General features: G+C 41.6%; 1 protein-coding gene across 5 annotated transcripts in view; it reads right to left on the bottom strand.

The window, feature by feature from the left end:
* LOC138398097 (uncharacterized) overlaps positions 1-18,845 on the bottom strand; it is a 68,120-nt gene that overhangs the window by 36,869 nt on the left and 12,406 nt on the right. Inside the window, exon 1 of one of the 5 annotated variants that reach the window (XR_011235926.1) lies at positions 15,527-15,628. The exons of 2 other annotated variants lie outside the window; for them this stretch is intronic. Coding sequence is in view for 2 of the 3 variants with exons in the window: in XM_069492293.1 (XP_069348394.1) it covers positions 10,544-10,671 (128 nt within the window). In the remaining variant the exon portion in view is untranslated. Of the gene's footprint in view, positions 1-10,543; positions 10,672-15,526; positions 15,629-17,122; positions 17,253-18,845 lie in introns of those variants that run through there. 2 more of the 5 variants (XM_069492293.1, XM_069492294.1) reach the window with 2 other exon arrangements.

Raw genomic sequence — 18,845 nt, forward strand, 5'->3', positions numbered from 1 at the left:
AGAATTACCATATGGTCCAGCAATTCCACTCCTAAGTATATATCCAAGATAAATTAAAACATATCCACACAAAAAAACCTGTACATGAATTTTCATAGCAGTGTTGTTCATCACAGTTGTTTGGGTTCACTCACTATCTATTCATTAGTGAATAGATAAGTCAAATGTTGTATATCCTACAATGGAATAATATTTAGCCATAAAGAGAATGATGTACTGACATACACTGTCCAGATCACACTTGAAACATTATGCTAAATGAAAAAAAGCCAGTTGGCCACACCGCATATAATTCCATTTATACTACATGTCCAAAGAGGCAAATCTAGAAAGACAAAATATCTTAGTGGTTGCCAGGGGCTGAGGAGAGGGAAGAATGGAGAATGACTGCTAATTTCTTTTTTTCAGGGGAGGGGGGTGATGAAAATATTGTAAAATTAGATAGTGGCAAGGGCTGTATAACACTGACTTATGTACTTGAAAAAGGTGTTTATGTTATATGAATAATCTCAATAAGGTTGTTACAATAAAAAAAAATAATTTCTCCCCTCACTCCCGCAAAACAGAAAAATCGATTATTTCCTTAGGATGTACTCTCGGAAGTACTAAGTTCTGCTCTGTGACATGTGCCAAAGTGCTTCTGAAACAGGTTCCACAGACTGTACTCCCTCCAGCACTGCATTTAGCACCTGTGTCACTGTGCGCACGTCTGAATCAGCACCATCTCTTAAATCTGATAAAAAATTTTTATTATTGGTTGAACACTTTCCCCTCCTATTTTCATCATATATTTCTTTCCAAAGGGTCAGTTCTTAGCCTTTAAAATTTACCATCTTTATGCATACAGCACAAATGCTTCAATTTCTCAGGAAATGTAGAAATAGTTACTTTCTTGCCATTTTGGTCAGCAGTAATTAACTCATCCCAATGGGTTCCATTTCAGCTTTTAACAATAAAACCTGCCTTGAAGTAAAATATTTTGAACAGTTATAAGAACCACTCTGCTTCTCAGACAGGGAAATTAAGAAGGTCACTACAATACGAGTCCACCTGGGTTACGTCTATTTCCAGTTTCCTGACTGCAATTCACTTTCAAGTGAAATGTCCAAGTGGCTCCCAAGATATTTTAAAACCGTAAGGTGTAGCAGAAAGGAAATGAAACATTTATTAGCATCTTGTACAAGCCAAGTGCTTTACGTGTATTACTTCATTTAATCTTAATAAGCCTATTACCCTCACTTAAATAAAAAGGAAAATAAAAATCACCCAGGGTAAGAACTTGCCATGCAGCAAATATGTGCCAGAGTTAGGGATCAAACTGAGGTGTGTCTAACTCCAAAGTCCATATTCTTTCTGCCACTTTATGGCACTTCCCAAGCTACTGACTCTGAAAAATCAGAAAGGACTTCAAACGTGAGTTCTGCCACTTACTGTGTGAGTAGTTTCTAAGCTTCTTTAGAACAGTTTACAAAAACAAAATAAATGTAAAAAGAGGACGCTAAAAACTCACTGGAATGAAACTTTTTAAAAAATAACATTTTTTTTTAAAACAGCAAAATGCATGGAATAATTCTAAACACTTTTCTTGAATTTATCTCAAGATTCACTTTGCCTTCCAACAAACAGAGACACCTGCATGTCCATTCACAAACATAGAATGTGGATGAAAAACATTTTTTAGTGACTACACTGCCAGTCTCTAAACAAGAAATACATCATTTCTCAGTAAAAAAGTCCACAGTGACTACACTGCTTTTTATTCTTCTTTACCCTGTGAGAAATGCTTTCCGCAACACACGCACGGTCCAGGATGTGGCATTGCGGGGTAAGAGAAATGGCCACTGAACAGAAAAAGACTACAAGAGCTTGCGAGCAAGCAGTAATACAGCACAGAAAAGGGCATAGCTAAAAACAAGGCAAAACAGCAACAGCCTACTCTACCCTAGGTAACAGATATCACTGTGGCAAAGGAAAAAACATTTAAATTATAAAACCCTTAAAGGATCTTTGATTGGCTTTAAAAATTGCTACTTTAAGGCCCAGCACAGTGGCTGGTACCTGTAATCCTAGCACGCTGGGAGGCCGAAGGAGGAGGATCCCTTCAGCTCAGGAGTTCAAGACCAGCTTGAGCAAGAGTGAGACCCCATCTCTACCAAAAACAGAAAAAATTAGCCAGGCATGGCGGCGCATGCCTGTCATCCCAGCTACTCGGGAGGCTGAGGCAGGAGGATCACTTGAGCTGAGGAGTAGGAGGTTGCAGTGGGATATGACGACTCCACCGGCACTCTGGCCCCAGCAACTGAGTAAGACCTGTCTCAAAAAAAAATTGCTACCTTAAGGCCCAATTACTTGACAAGATTGGGACTGGTAATTTCCAAGGATGCAATACACCAATACATCTCAGCAATTCTTCCACAAGAATTTTCACAGTCATAAAACAAAAGTCAAATCAAACATTAACATAAGAATTCTTACATGCTAAATTTTCTTTTTCTAAGAACTCTCTCACTCTGACACATAACAAGGGTAGCAATATCTAATAAAACTGCCATACTACACATAGAGGAAGGCTGTCAAAAAAACACATTTTTCTTCTAGAAGTATTTTAATATTAAGACATCAGTAGGACTTGGGCAGTCTAAAAAATATGAACGTATTTACAGGCCCATATTTCACCATAGGGCTATTTAAAATAATTCTACTTTACATAGATAGAGTCAGGAACGGTTTTTGTTAGCCAGTATAAAACAATCAGGCTATTGTACAATGGTGACAGAGCTCTAGAGAAAAAAATTACTGTTTAAGGAATTCTTGTCTCCAGTTGACTCTGCCACATTCTGCTCTCCATAAACACCATTGTTTTTAATCACAACTTTGCTGACAGCTTTGCCCTTGTCAAACAAAATTTTCACTTTCCAATAAGACCCTTTCAAACTGAAGTAATAAAAAGCAATGCTTATAGGATCATAATATTTGCTAAGGTAAAATGTTATAGAATACTATGTATAATAAGATCTTACTTTTGTGAAAAAGCATATATTCACTGATTTATCTGGAAGGACATTCATCAGAATAATACCAGTGGTTGGTTATCTTGCGGTGGTAGGAGTAAAGGTTTCTTCTTTAGCTTACATGTACTTTCTGATGCTCTACATTAAACACTTTTTTTTTTCACATGTACATAAGAAAGAGAACAATTTGAGTTAAAGGATAGGAAACATAGGTGTCATATTTTATAATAATTCAATACCATCCATTCAAATCCACTTATTCAGAATTAACATAAAGCAAATGTTGCTCAAGAAATACCAATAAATTCCCCTGAGTCAACAAAGTTCAATTTTTAAACGATAAACTTCCTCAAATAAGAAAATGATGCCTGTAATTTCATGTCTCTTTACTGGAGAGCTGGGGGGAGGGTTGGAAATGGGCTGGAATGTCCAGGTAACCATAGGAAAGATAATAGGAAAAAACTCGAGAAACAAGACAAAATCATTTCATTGATTTAATGACATTTTATTTGTAGAAGAAATCACGGAGTAGCAGAAGTAAATGATCAGAAAATGTAAGCAAGCACTTCGAGACTAATAATGGGCAAAAGAAGAAAAAAGCCAGAAAAAAAAAAAACCAAAAAAAAAACAAAGAACTGAACTCAGACATATTTATGTAAATCATAGGGGGGAAAAAAGGGTAGATAATGCTATATCACTAACTGATCAGATCTGCTTTCTTGATGAGAAAAGGAACACCTTTCAAAAGGCTTATTTACTGCTCAGTAGCGAAACCAAGAACACTCTCAGAGGAATCTGAAGATCTTTTGTGCCTGAGTTGGAATAAGCTAAACTATTAGATGTACAGTTAAATAATTAACATACAAACATATAAATAGCTAATTTTATGCATTAAATGAATCTCAAAGTAATCATCAGATGTGAAGGGAACATAATTTTGAAAAAGAAAGAAGGTAAAGCACTGAGGTAATTTCACTAACTCCAATGAAGAAATTACCTTTAAACCAAAACAGGTAACTCTACTAGGTTAAAACATAAGAAATTGCCAATAGTCAAGCAAACACCAGCAATTTCACATGGGCCCACCCAGTGGTCTCCTGATAAATATTGAACCACAACCTCTTTTGAAAAAAAGAGCCCTGATTGGTAGCTTTTGCCCATTCCCATGTTGGAACTGTCCCACCACGGCCAGTGTCAAGTTGCCAGATGATGGCACCGAGCGCGGAGTCGGAGCGAGAGGCGCAGGCACCTCACCAACTCCAGCACACCATGGCTCCACGGAACACGCTGAGGATCAGAGCAGTTCCCAAACTGTCTCACCCTGTTCTAAAACCAGGCTTTTGTCTGATTGATCCAGTTTCTGTCTTCCCTAGGGTAGAAGAAATGTGCTGTTGACAGTTTAAAATACTAGTACACTAAAATCATTCATAACAAAGAACAGATGAGACTGGTAGCTGGTTTCATCCATTCAACACTTTACTGCACACCTGTTTGGTGCCAGGTAGCGTTCTGGGCATTGTGGACAGCAGGGAACAAGACAAAGGAGGTCCCTGCTCTCCTAAGAAATATACATAAAAATACATAATTTCAAGGACTGAGAAATGACCTGAAGAAATTGAAACAGTAATGGGGAAGCTATTTTAAACTGAGTGGTGAGTTAGGTGATATTCAAGCTGAGACCTTAAAGTTAAGGGGCCAGGCTCAAGATCTGGGAAAGACCATTCAGACAAAGGAAATGACTAGCGTAAAAGTCCTAAGGCAAGACCAAGCATTGCATGTTTGAAAAAGTGAACAGACTAACTTGGATAGAGCCTAATGAGCAAAGGTGAGATTGTCTGAGAGGTCGTCAGAGGCAAGAAGATCTCCTGAGCCCAGGAATTCGAGACCAGCCTGGACAACACAGCAAGACCCCATCTCTAAAAAAAAAAAATTCTGCTCAGCTGGGCACGGTGGTACATGGCTGTAGTCCCAGCTACTCAAGAAGCAATGGCAGGAGACTGCCAATGTAAAAACCTCCAATAGAAGTCTCATAGTTTTAGGGAGGGATTTTCAGTGTACAAGAATGTATTGGTATGCCTGTCCTCTTGGTACTGTGCCACCTATTTAGTACCCCCTTAAAAAAGGAGAGGAGTATAAGTACATTTATTATTTTGCACGGTAAACTAGCAGCTAGCTACAACAATCCCAAGAGTTATGATCACACCACTACACTCCAGCCTGGGCAACAGAGCAAAACCATGTCTCTTTAAAAAAAAAGAAAAAACAGAAAATCGTGACTATAGCTGAAATACACTTAGTGGTAGGACTACACACCAGCTCAGAAATAAGGATCTTATTAACCCAAGATGGTTACTTCATACGTGAAATGCTAACATATGAATTCATGTACGTCAATGTGGAATTCTAATGAAGATGACCTAATTAGTCTATAAAATAGATTCACTATGTTGTTCAGGCTAGGACCATTTCAAAACCATAGGCAAACACTTCTTGCGTGTCATCCAAAATCATTTTATTTGGTATGTAAATAGACTTTTTAAGAATTATAAAGGTCATGTTTATTTTAACATGAAAGAAGAATATAATACCAAATCTGATTTTTGTTCAAATTAGTGCTTAGGAGTTAAAGTAAAATATCAGCATATCAGTCTAAATTACATGTTCATGTCACAAAAACTGCAAAGAAATATACACACACATACACACCCACACTCCCTATAGCCGTGAAACCCAAGTCCACATTATGGCCACATAAAAGTCCCACAAGTCAATAAAGACAAATTTTTGCATATTACACACAAAAAAAGGAAACTGTGTAGACTGGTTTGAGGAGAATTTATACTTGCACATAAAATTATTTATTCATTCCGGAACTACTAAGCTACTCATTTCAACAATTTATCTAAAAGATTTTTCTTTTTTTTTTTTTTTCTGACAGAGTCTCACTCTGTTGCCCAGGCTAGAGTGAGTGCCGTGGCGTCAGTCTAGCTCACAGCAACCTCAAACTCCTGGGCTTAAGCGATCCTACTGCCTCAGCCTCCCGAGTAGCTGGGACTACAGGCATGCGCCAGCATGCCCGGATAATTTTTTCTATATATATTTTAGTTGTCCATATAGTTTCTTTCTATTTTTAGTAGAGACGGGGTCTCACTCTTGCTCAGGCTGGTCTTGAACTCCTGACCTTGAGCGATCCACCTGCCTCGGCCTCCCAGAGTGCTAGGATTACAGGCGTGAACCACCGCGCCCTGCCAGATTTTTCTTTTTAATCAACCAACAGGAAAGGAGACCTACAGCTCAGGGAAAAAAGGTTAAAAGAAAAAAAAAAAAATCTTGTCTCAGCAGAATGAAATACTAAAAATCTGCATATCATTAATTCCCCTTACACTCTCATTTCCCAACTAAATATCAGTTAAACTCCATTTTTAGACTATGCATTTAAGTCTGTACAAGCATTTTTCTTTTTTTTTTTCATTTAAGAGCACAAATAAGCATATGCATTTAATACTACTCAATAAACTTGTGATTATTGTAGCTAGCTGCTAGTTTACCGTGCAAAACAATAACTGTACCTATATTCCTCTCCTTTTTTAAGGGGGGACTAAATAGGCGGCACGGTACCAAGAGGACAGGCATACCAATACATTTTTGTACACTGAAAATCCCTCCCTAAAACTATGAGACTTCTATTGGAGGTTTCTACAAAAAAAAATAAAAACTGCTAAGAATACCATTAGGCTTTCTCAGTAATTTCTCCTTTTCTTTAACAAAAACAGTTGAGCAAAACACAAAAGAACAATGAAGTTTTGGCTCCTGATCTCACCTGAGCCTACATCCCTGATAAAAACAAGGGTATAATATAGTCCAATTTGAAGTGTCTAGTCCATGAAAATCACCAACACTCAGAACTCGAGAAATGTAACTGAAAAGAAATATGGAGCAAGCCCAAAATAAATTTTTTACATGTTGTCACCCTATTTCCAAACCAGGTTTTCCTCTTCTTTATTTCATTTGCCTTAGCTCTCTTCATTCCTTTCCTACCTCCTCTGTCCCTTACCATTTCACTGTGTATTCTCACTTCCCATACACAAAAATTGACTTGAAACTTACTTTATATTCTTGTATCTAAATTTGTTTCTACTTAATTCTTACAGGACTATACGGTTTTAGGTGAAGTTCAAATACTTTTGTTATAGAAACATGCATATAGGCTGTAACCAGCATCAGGAGTAACAAGACAAGCAGCCATTCATTCAGGAACTGTGAGTGCCCATCAGGAACCAGCCTCGGTCCTGGGGACTCTGCAGTGAATAAAACAATACTCTATCCCTGAGGGCACGAAAGCAAGACCGCGCCTGGAGGATGCCTGGGAGCCAGAGTAGAGGAAGCCAAGGAGAAATCTGATTGTGTAGGACACAAAACCAGAGAGGCAGGAGGTACAGATCAATGGAGGCTCTTATAGGCACAGTAAATATTCTGGCTTTTACTCTCAAAGATATAGAAAGCCACTGAACAGTTTGAACACAGGAGTGAAATAACCAGACTTTCATGTTAAAAGGATCACCCTGGTTGCTGCGTTGAGAATACAAAAGTGCAGAAGCAGCGAGGAGACTAGTGACTATGAAAATAACACAAGCAAGAGATTATGGTTGCTTACTGGGGTGGCAGCAAATTGTCGTTCCATTTATAGTTAAGGCAGCATTTAAAGTATATAAAGAATGTACTTTCATGATAATTATTTGAATTAGATGTGGAAGTATCAGAAGGGAGTATCAAGATGTCTATGAGGTTTGGGGCCAGAGAAACTGAAAGAGGGAGTGGACATTTAAAAGATGAGGAAGAATGGAATGGAAACAATTATTGGAGGGGGTGGGAGAGAAGAAGGAGGCGACGAGTTTTCAGTTGTGACATGTTAAATTTGGGATTTAGATGTCTAGTTAAATTAGACATCTAGCTGAAAATGTTGAGTACGCAGATGAACATACAAGTCTGGACATTAGGAAAGAAATTCAGACTAAGGACAAAATTTTTAGTTAGAAATATATGATTCTAGCTAAATGAGATGAGATCATAAGGGACTAAATAGAAATACAGAAGAGGTCTAAACATATATCCCTGGAACACTGCCTCATTTTTTAGAAGTTGGAGTGATGAAAAGGAACCAGCAAAAGAAACTGAAAATAAACAGTAATATCCCAGAAGCAAAGGGAAGAAGGTTTCAAAGAAGAGAACATTATCAACCACATCAAATGCTGTGACTGCTGCTATATTCACTGACATTAGAATTCACCAAAGAGGTCACCAGTAACATCAAAAAAGAGCTGCCATGGTAGAATGGAAGAGAAAAAAAAACCTCACTGTAGTGGATCCAAGAGAGGGAGGGAGTACTGAAGACCACAAATATCAACTTTTCTGGAGAGTAGTAACTAAAGAAAGATGTAGTGTGGAACAAGGTTTTTTAAAGATGGGAGGGCCGGGCGCGGTGGCTCACGCCTGTAATCCTAGCACTCTGGGAGGCCGAGGTGGGCGGATCGTTTGAGCTCAGGAGTTCGAGACCAGCCTGAGCAAGAGCGAGACCCCATCTCTACTAAAAATAGAAAGAAATTATATGGACAGCTAAAAATATATATAGAAAAAATTAGCCGGGCATGGTGGCGCATGCCTGTAGTCCCAGCTACTCGGGAGGCTGAGGCAGTAGGATCGCTTAAGCCCAGGAGTTTGAGGTTGCTGTGAGCTAGACTGACGCCACGGCACTCACTCTAGCCTGGGCAACAGAGTGAGACTCTGTCTCAAAAAAAAAAAAAAAAAAAAAAAAAAAAAAAAAGATGGGAGATATCAGTATCTATATGCTGCATATGTATCTATATGCTGACAGGAATGATCCAGTAAAAACAGGACACTGACGCATCTCGTTGGCATGCACGAGGGGATGGACATGGAAGCGACGCAATGTCCTTGACAGGAGGAAGGGAGAGAACCCAGGGCAGCCATGGAGACCTGGGTGAAGAACAGCAGGAAATGCAAAGAGCATGGGCAGAGGCCTGAGGGACATGGAAACGCTTTCTGATCGCTTTCATTTTTCACACACGGGAAACACGTTATCAGATGAAAATGGAGAAAAGGTTAGAGGTTTGAGGAGAGAGGTGTAAAATAGTCACTTATGGGCCGGGCGCGGTGGCTCATGCCTGTAATCCTAGCACTCTGGGAGGCCGAGGCGGGTGGATCGCTCAAGGTCAGGAGTTCAAGACCAGCCTGAGCAAGAGCAAGACCCCGTCTCTACTAAAAAAATAGAAAGAAATTATCTGGCCAACTAAAATATATATAGAAAAAATTAGCCGGGCACGGTGGCGCATGCCTGTAGTCCCAGCTACTCGGGAGGCTGAGGCGGTAGGATCGCTTAAGCCCAGGAGTTTGAGGTTGCTGTGAGCTAGGCTGACGCCACGGCACTCACTCTAGCCTGGGCAACAAAGCGAGACTCTGTCTCAAAAAAAAAAAAAAAAAAAAATAGTCACTTATGGGAATACTAAAGTCATTCAACCAGGGCAATGTACTAGGATTACACCACTGTCACCAACACAAAGGGCCTTCCTGAGGTCACTGAACCGGAGACCCGGGTCAGCATGGCTGTGTCTTCCTCAGAGCACGGTCTACTGCCCAGGTGCAGGCTGAACCGGACAGAGAACTGCATGTAAACGGTGTGGGGTGGAGGGCTGGCCAGGGGAGTGCAATGGAGGAGCGCCCTACATGGAACTGAGGGCGCACGAAAGGGAGAGATTATAATAGTGGACCATGGATTCAAGGCAGGGAAAATATTCAGGTAAGGATGTGCAGGAAGGGGGACAGTACAGAGGTGGCAGAAGCAATGGACTGCAGGTCCCAAACAGACAGAAGTGCTGTCAAGGGGGGGTTACAGTTGTCCCACGGGGGTTTGGTTCATGGAACCCCACCATACCAAAATCCCCAGATGCTCAAGTACCATATATAAAATGGGTGGTATTTGCATATAACCTATACATATCCATAGACTTTAAAGCATCTCTAGATTACTTATATGTAAATGCCATGTAAGTAGCTGTAATACTGTAGTTTTTAAATTTGTATTTTTTTTTTAGAGACAGGGTTTAGTATTTTTGACCCACAATTGGTTGAATCCTCACATGTGGAACCCACAGACACAGAGGGTCTACTGTATTTGACAGAAGTTGGAAATAGAGGATGTGGAGGCCCCAGTGGAATTATGCTGAATGAAATATCCTTAGTAAAGTATGGGCAGTTCTGCTTAAAATGTTATAGAACTACCTTAAACACTAAAGCAAAACGTCACCCTGGGCAAAGTGGGCCTACAGATGAGGAAAGCTGGGAAGCGAAATTAAAGATAGAGAATTATATCACAGGAATTGTAGCTGGGGGTCCCAGACATAGAATTCTCAAGAAAACTATTTCCAGCAGTCCTAGGGCATCAGCTTTGAACAACCTGTCCAACTCAGAAGACAAAAATGCCAGATCACAATCAGATGAGCTAAAATAAACCATACCTTTCCCCTCGATCCCTTTTCTGCATGGAGCTGGACCCTGAGCAGGTGAGGATGTCATACTGAAGAGAATCTGGCAAAGTAACAAGAGAAATCCAGTAGGAATCTTCCTCCAAAGCAGGCTTCTAGGTCTGAAACAGTGGGAACCAAAGAAGAGTTCAGAATTGTGTGAGAGTCTCAACACTGATTATACTGAACTGCACCTTCTAATAACTAAAATAAGATTATGAATGACAAGTGACCACAAGAGTTATTACCTGAAAGTTACTGGAAAAGCTATCTGATCTTACTAAGAGCTCATCCAGAGGTAGAGACTGAATCTATGGAGGGTCTGAAGGCACAGTGAAAACTGTTTTCTGCTTAACCTTACCAAGTCCCATCCACTGAACATACTAGTTCCACAGATACCCATGAATTCCCACTACATGTAAGGCATAAAATATACCCAATGCTAGATGTAGTAAAAATTCATTTTTGCTTTACTAAGCAAAAAGTGAAAGCAAATTATTAAGTCAAATAAAACAAAAGTCATTTTAGGTTTGAGTACAAGTACAAAATTTGATCACGGAAGATGTCATAAGAAATCTTAGCATGAGTTTCTAAGCGGGCAAGCAACAAAATAGAAATATCAGGGCTCACCATTTAGTCATTTTCAAAGTCACCTCTATTTAATGCGGACTTATCTAATGCATTCTAGGAAAAGGAGTGAGTATGTGTTACCATAATTTTGACTAAAATACATTTACAGGTATTTTATAGTGTCAAGATAAAGACAATTTATGACCAAGTCTTTTTGGCATTTCAATTCAGAAACCCCATTTGGATGCAGTCACAGAGCAGTCTCAACTAAATTCTAGTCCATTCATAATTTGGTAGTATTACAGCAAGAGTCAAGCATACGTAAGCTTTGAACTGAGGCAGCAAGTCAATATTTAATATGCTAAATTCCAAGTTTTTCCAGGAAGTATGAAAAAAAATCAGAAAAAAAAATGCTATCACCTAACTAGCAAGCAAGCATTAAGGATAAGCACATGTTTTACTCAGTTCCTCTCAAGAATACACAGGGAACCTACAATGCCCCATTCTGACACATTACTAACATTTAACATTCAATAAAATGTTAAAATATTTGTTTCATAAAAACTGAGATAAGAAAACACTAAAACAGGCCAGGTGGGGGGCTAGTACCTGTAATCCCAGCTGTTTGGGACACAGAGGCTAGGAGTTCCAGACCAGCCTCGGCAACATAGCAACACCTTGTGTCTACAAAAAATTTAAAAATTAGCCGGGCATGGCAGTGCAAGTTTATTATCCCAGCTACTCCGGAGGCTGAGGTAGGAGCACTGCTTGAGCCCAGGTGTCTGAGGTTGCAGTGAGTGACAGTCATGCCACTGCACTCCAGCATGGGTGACAGAGTGAGACCCTGTCTCTGAAATAAAAAAAAAACAAACTAACAAAAAAAAAAGAAACACTACAATAAATCAAAACCAATAAGCATGTTTCATTGTAAGTGAAAAATCTTATAAAACCTTAAAAAAATCCCAGATTCATCCTAAAACAGATGAGAAACCTAAACATTTTCATGTTTTTTAAAAAGATAACTGGGAATTAAAAACATAATAGCAACCTATACTAGACAATAAACGTGAGAAATCTGTTATATAGCATTTAAATAAAAATTTTAAAATTCAAAAATGTTTTCTACAAATGCTAATTGATAAACTCTCACAATCTACACAGGCAAACATGGGCACAGCTGCAAATGCCTTGTTAGCATCATTCTTCATCACTTGATTAATTACATCTGAGAGAAAAGAAATTCCTTCTAAATCACTCTGAAGGGCCTTACAAAAAAATGAACCACCCTCCCGAGCAGACACATCTACCTCGATGAAGAAAACACCAACATTTCAAATATTCCAACAATTACAAAATAGGATAATCCTGGAATTTACTCAGCCTCAAAACACTATGAACTACTCCAACACAGGAATAATACTTTAAAAACATTTACAGTGTTTTCTAAAGTACAAAAAATATTCATTATGAATCCTGATTTCTTGGAAAAAATTATTTTAACATGTCTCCATGCTGTTGATTGTCAAGAATTCTGATGATGTGCTTATCCAAAAAGAATGCCAGGCACTTTTTATTTAACATATCACAGCCTGCTTACATTGTTCTTTATCACCACTATTAGATTTCTTGTCAACACCAGACTGATAGTGGTAAATTGTCAAGAAATACACATTTCTTCCTCCAAGAAATACACGTTTAAAGAAAAACTATCACAACTCTCTACCACTAAAATTTGAGGGATTCCTTCCCTTATTATTCCTAGGAACAACAATCATAAAAAGCTAATAGCCAGTAAGTCTAAAATCTAAAACTTCTATTTGAATGTATACATTATTTTCAACAATGTATAAACTATTATAAGCATTGACAAGTCAAAAGGGTCCACCAAAATTCAAAAGCTAACTGCAAAAAAATTAGTAATCTACATAATTTTGTAAAGATCAAGATTGGCTTTGGAGTACATTAACTCAGACTTCTGAAGAGGCCAAATATTGTTTTTAAACATATGTAAATAAGATAAAAATAGGCAATGCAACCTTAGAATAAATGCAATACTAAAAATTTCATCTTCTTTTTAATAAGCACTTTTATCAGTTGTAAAACTACGGTAAAGTCCATATATGGAACCACAAATTATTACTAATAAACCTTCCAATTTCAGCACTATCAAGCTAATACTGTATTTGTTTGTAAATAGTAAAGAAAAGGACAAAATAAATTCCTGAAATGGTGCTTTACTTAAAAACGTTTCTTATGGAAAAGGAATCCAATGTTTATCATCAGTGATTTTTAAAAATAGAAAATATTGCTGTTGCAAAGATTATTTACAGAACACAGAACCAGAAGTCCATGACCTTTCAATAAATACACTGTACTAAAATCTTCTTGTAAGAGAGAGATAATAAAAACACCAGTCTGTTAAATCTCTTCCTCCCTTCTTTTTAAAATGTAGATAGATTTTACTAAACTGACAATATGAAAGTGCAAGCCAATAATCTTAGCCCTCTAAAGTTGCTTATTAACTTTTAAATAGACTGTTATGAATTTACATTTCCTGCAGTTCACCTGCCATCTTGCCCAACTTAAAGCAGGCACTAGGGGTTTAAGACAGTCTCCACTTGCAACATCGATTATAAGAAAGAACTTTATGCTCGTTTTAAAAAAGGATTATTGGCCGGGCGCGGTGGCTCACGCCTGTAATCCTAGCACTCTGGGAGGCCGAGGTGGGCGGATCGTTTGAGCTCAGGAGTTCGAGACCAGCCTGAGCAAGAGCGAGACCCCATCTCTACTAAAAATAGAAAGAAATTATATGGACAGCTAAAAATATATATAGAAAAAAATTAGCCGGGCATGGTGGCGCATGCCTGTAGTCCCAGCTACTCGGGAGGCTGAGGCAGTAGGATCGCTTGAGCCCAGGAGTTTGAGGTTGCTGTGAGCTAGGCTAACGCCACGGCACTCACTCTAGCCTGGGCAACAGAGTGAGACTCTGTCTCAAAAAAAAAAAAAAAAAAAAAAAAAAAAAAAAAAAAAAAGGATTATTGTGAGTTTTGTTCGGCCCCAGAAACACCACTCAACACAGATCCCAGCACATAATAGATGTTTAATGAATACCTGTTGAGTAAATGGTAATGTTTAATTGTATTAGTGCAACATTAGTTTTTTTTCCTGCTTCAATTTACAGTTCTCCCTTTTTGGAAAAGAAACTCAAGACCATAGCAGTCCCTCAAAAGCACATAAACAACTTTATTCACAATGAAAAATAAAGCTGGGTCTCAAAATACAATCCCAGCGACTCTTTATGTTCTCCATTATTTTTAAAGAAAATGAGAAATAAAGCCTGTTTTTAAGAAATAGATAATGTATACCAACTTTCCTCAAAATAAAAAATTCACATTTCAAACTTATTTTCGATGTTAGTAGTACTGAGAGTAACAACTGATGGTTCCAAAGTATGCATATATTGGGTAAAAATCAAAAACAAGCATATAAACAAAAGTACATGTTTTTTGCCAACGTTTTTCCTTTAATCTTAGTCAAAAGGGTATGTGCCTAAATTTTACTAGATGTGAGACCAGCTTTGTCTGGTGTTTCCAGATTCATTCAACAAATATTTTAATGAGCATCTACTGTATTCCAAGCCCTTTAACGTTTACGTTTGCAAACTGCACACTACCACCGAATTCCTCTACGAAGCCTTATCGTTTAAAAGAATTGCAAGGTAATAAGGAATCTCAACACTGTTTCTGGCACACATTAAGTCAGTGGATTGGGGCGCTTTTTCAGCCGTTAAAGCGGCATCAGCGAGCCGCTACCGACCACACCCGGGACCCAAATCCCAACCAGGATCCACAGCCGGTGAAACCACCTGTGAGAGTCGCCCGCGCTCCTCCTCCGAGGAGGCGGCCGGGACTTCCGCTCCGAGCCCAGCGAGCTCCGCTGCGGGACCGCGGGCGGGACGCGCCGGGCGCCTCGGGCGACAGTCGGGGCTCCGGAGCCCGGGTCCCCGCCCCGCCAACCCTCACCTGGAGACCCCGGGCCGTCCCCGCCCGCCCCTCGCGCCACCCTCGCGACCTCCAGACCCGCCAAGTGGGGGGAGGGGTCTGCGTTTCCGCTTTACCGCGGCGGGCGGTGGGCGCCTCCGTCGCCGCCTGCCTGAATTCCGAGCTGAGCTCGTGTCCCTTCCTCAGAGAGAAGGGACGAAACCCAAAGGGCGGGTCCTCGGGGAAGAGACCTCGCCCGAACCTGGAAACGGAGCCGCTGGCTCGGCCCGCGGCCCGCAGCCCGCAGCCCGCAGCCCAAAGCGCGTGGCGGCGCTCACCGCGGAGCCCTCGGGGACCGGGGTTCGGGGCTTCAGGCCGCCGCCCAAGGGCCCGAGAGGGCGAGGCGCGGGGCCGGCGCTGCACTCACCGTCGCCTTTGTCGCGGCCGCCCGCTCCCGCAGCGCCGCTCTCTGGCCGGCTCCGTGGCTCCTGCCGCCCCGACGCCCGCAGCTGCGCTCCCGGCTCCCTCCGCCCCGCCCAGACTCGTGCGCGGGCGCGGCCAGAGGCGTCGCGCGCTCCGGTGCGGCGGGGGGCGGGGCTTCATCGCGCAACCGCCACGGCCGCCACACTGGCCCCGCCCCTGGGCCGCGCTCCAGCCAGGCCCCGCCCCATCCAGGCCCCGCCTCTGGGCCCCTGGGCCCGCCCCAGCCAGGCCCCGCCCCGGACAGGCCCCGCCTCTGGGCCCCTGGGCCCGCCCCAGCCAGGCCCCGCCCCAGCCAGGCCCCGCCTCGGGATGGGTGGGCGGTGCCACCCCCACCTTGGAGCCGCGCAGGTTGGGCGGCCGCTGCTGTGGGGAACCGACCACCCACAGCAGGGGGTGGAGCCTGCGCGGGAAAGCGCGCGCGGAAGATGGCCACCGAGCCTGGGCGGGAGCGCGCGGGAGCCTCTTCCCAGCCCGGCCCGCAGGCGGCTGCGGCTCGCGGCCGCCCGGCCGAGGAGGGGCGGTGTCTGCTCGCGGTGTGGGCCGCGGTCGCGTCCTGAGGAGGAGGCGGGGTGCCGAGCTGGCGGGGGGGGGGCGAGGTGTCTGTCGGTCGCAGTTGAGACCTCGAGGTCCTGAAACCCTCCGACCATTGTTTTTTTCAATGTCACAGTCAGAATGTTTTGTCATTCACTGGCTTCAGGCCCGGCACTTCCAGCTGGCATTTGCAATGCGAATACTGTTCGTGTCCCAGACCTCTGTGACTCCTCCCCCGGATCGCATACGTCCCAGAAGTCGGGACAGGTGACAGTGTCCCAGTCTAGCGGCCAGTACTCCACCAAAGGACCCGCCAAACTCTGCCTGTGGTCAGAGGGACAGAGAGAGCCAGGTGCTGGTGTCAGGGCATCCTTCCAGCTGCTCAGGCCACAGACTTTGGCGTCATCCTTGGTCCCTCTCACACTCTCATTTTCACTTCCAATCTGCCAAGAAAGCTCGTTGGTTCCACTTCCTAAATAAATTAGACTAGTTCTCACCTGCGTTACTTCCAGCATCTCAATTATACCTCAGTGACCTACTAAACTACAGGGCCTCCCTGCCCATCATCTACTCTGTTTACTGTCAAAACAGCTGGAATATCCTCTCACAAGGAAATGTCACTTAGCGTTGATACTTAGGCTGAGCCAGGTATTTAAAATTGCAACCGCCAGACACCAATTCTCGATCCTTCCTACCTCATTCTTTTTCTTTTCTTCCCATGACACTTCACACCTGGTAGCAATCTCTATGGTCAGCTTTCCGGATCTATGGTTAGGCATTCACAGATTCAACCAACCGCAGATCAAAAATAGGAAAAAAAAATTAAATAACACAAAAAATACAGTATAACAACTATTTATATAGCATTTACATTGCATTTGATATTGTAAGTAATCTAGAGATCATTTAAAGTATACAGGAGAATATATATAAGTTATACGCAAATATTATGCCATTTTATATAAGGGACTTGAGCATTCACAGATTTTGGTGTTGATGGGGATCCTGGAACCAATCCCCTAAAGATACTGAGGTATGACTGTATTTATTTTATATGTTTATCTTTTAGTGTCTTTCTGGTCTTCACTGGTAGAAGCTGGGATTTTTGTCTGTTTTGTTCAACTGATGTACCCAAGTCCCTAGAATAAATGAAAAATTTTTAAATTCCCTGAGATAATAAAAAGTGTAAAGCAAAAAAAATGACCCGGTTTGTATTTTAAATTTCCTCTTGGTTTCAATTTCTATCAGTTAATTTGGTCAATATTATATTCATAACACTCTCTTTACATATTTAATGTAGCCTTTAAGATTTAAAATAAAACAATTTAAAGCCACAGATTATACAGTACAGTTTGGATTTTGTTTGTTTGTTTCTTTCTTTCTTTGAGACAGGGTCTTGCTCTGTCACCTGGGCTAGAGTGCAGTGGTGTCATAATAGCTCTCTGCAACCTCCAACTCCTGGGCTCCAGGGATCCTCCTGCCTCAGCCTCCTGAGTAGCTGGGACTACAGGCACACGCCACCACACCTGGCTAATTTTTCTTTCTAGTTTTTGTCGAGACTGGGTCTCACTCTTGCTCAGGTTGGTCTCGAACTCCTGACCTCAAGTGATCCTCCTGCCTCGGCCTCCTAGAGTGCTAAGGTTACAGGCATGAGCCACCATACCGTGCCCCGGCCCCGCCCCCTCCCCTCCCCGTCCGCCCCCCGCCAGCCCCGCGCTGCGGCTCCGCTCGTCCCCCCGCGGCCACACGGGGACGCAGCCGGACAGCGAGCGAGGGCGGGGCGGGGCGGGAGGACCGGGATGGGGAGAGGACGGGGAGGGGCGGGGAAGGGGGCGCCGGGGAGGCGGGGGTCTGGCTGTGTTAAGGGGCAGTTTTCCCCTAAACTGATGTACAGACTAACCAGGATCCTTACTGAACCCTGGCAGCGCCTTTTTTTAGTGGAAATGACAAGCTGACCGTAACATGTGTATGGAAATCCAGAGCATCTAGACAATATACCAGCCAAAACAATTTTGAAAAAGAACAAAATTGAAGAACTTACACAACCAGACATCCAATTTTACTGCAAAGCTATGGCAATAAAGACAGTGTGATGCTGACATAAAGATGGACCTACAGAAAAGTGGAACAGAATAGAGGTCCAGACTTAAACCTTTCATTTATGGTCAATCAATTTTAAACAAGGATATCAAGATAATTGGATGGGGAGAAATGACAGCTTCAACAAATGGGACTGTCTACAAAGGTCTGTTTGTATATCGTCCATAGTACCAAATTGGCTTATAAATAAATGAGTATTTGTAAATTATGCAAATAAGCCCAGATGCTATTCAAATGCACAGGACTTAGTAATCTTTTTGCAGATGAGACTGGTCTAATATTGGTTTGATGGGAATGGCCAGGTCTTCAGCTAAATATGCATATATTTAACTTTAAGTTTCTTACTTTTATGATGCTTTCTTGGCATGAAAATTTGGCCTGGGATGATGGCTATATTTGTCTGTCTCATGAAATTTTCCAGGCATAATTGTTAAGAATGAATAAATTGGGTAGATGTGGCTAGGAAAAAAGTTTGTAAATAAATTTTTGATGATGGTTATATTTTGTAACATGTTTACTTGGGGAGGTTTCTCAAATATTTTAAGTAAATATACCCTTAGAGTTTTACTAAGTGAAGTTAAATGATGAATATTCATTGAATATATAGATATTATCCAAATAAGATAATTCTA

The sequence above is a fragment of the Eulemur rufifrons genome, chromosome 17, assembly GCF_041146395.1.
Source record: "Eulemur rufifrons isolate Redbay chromosome 17, OSU_ERuf_1, whole genome shotgun sequence".
Taxonomy (NCBI): Eukaryota; Metazoa; Chordata; class Mammalia; order Primates; family Lemuridae; genus Eulemur; species Eulemur rufifrons.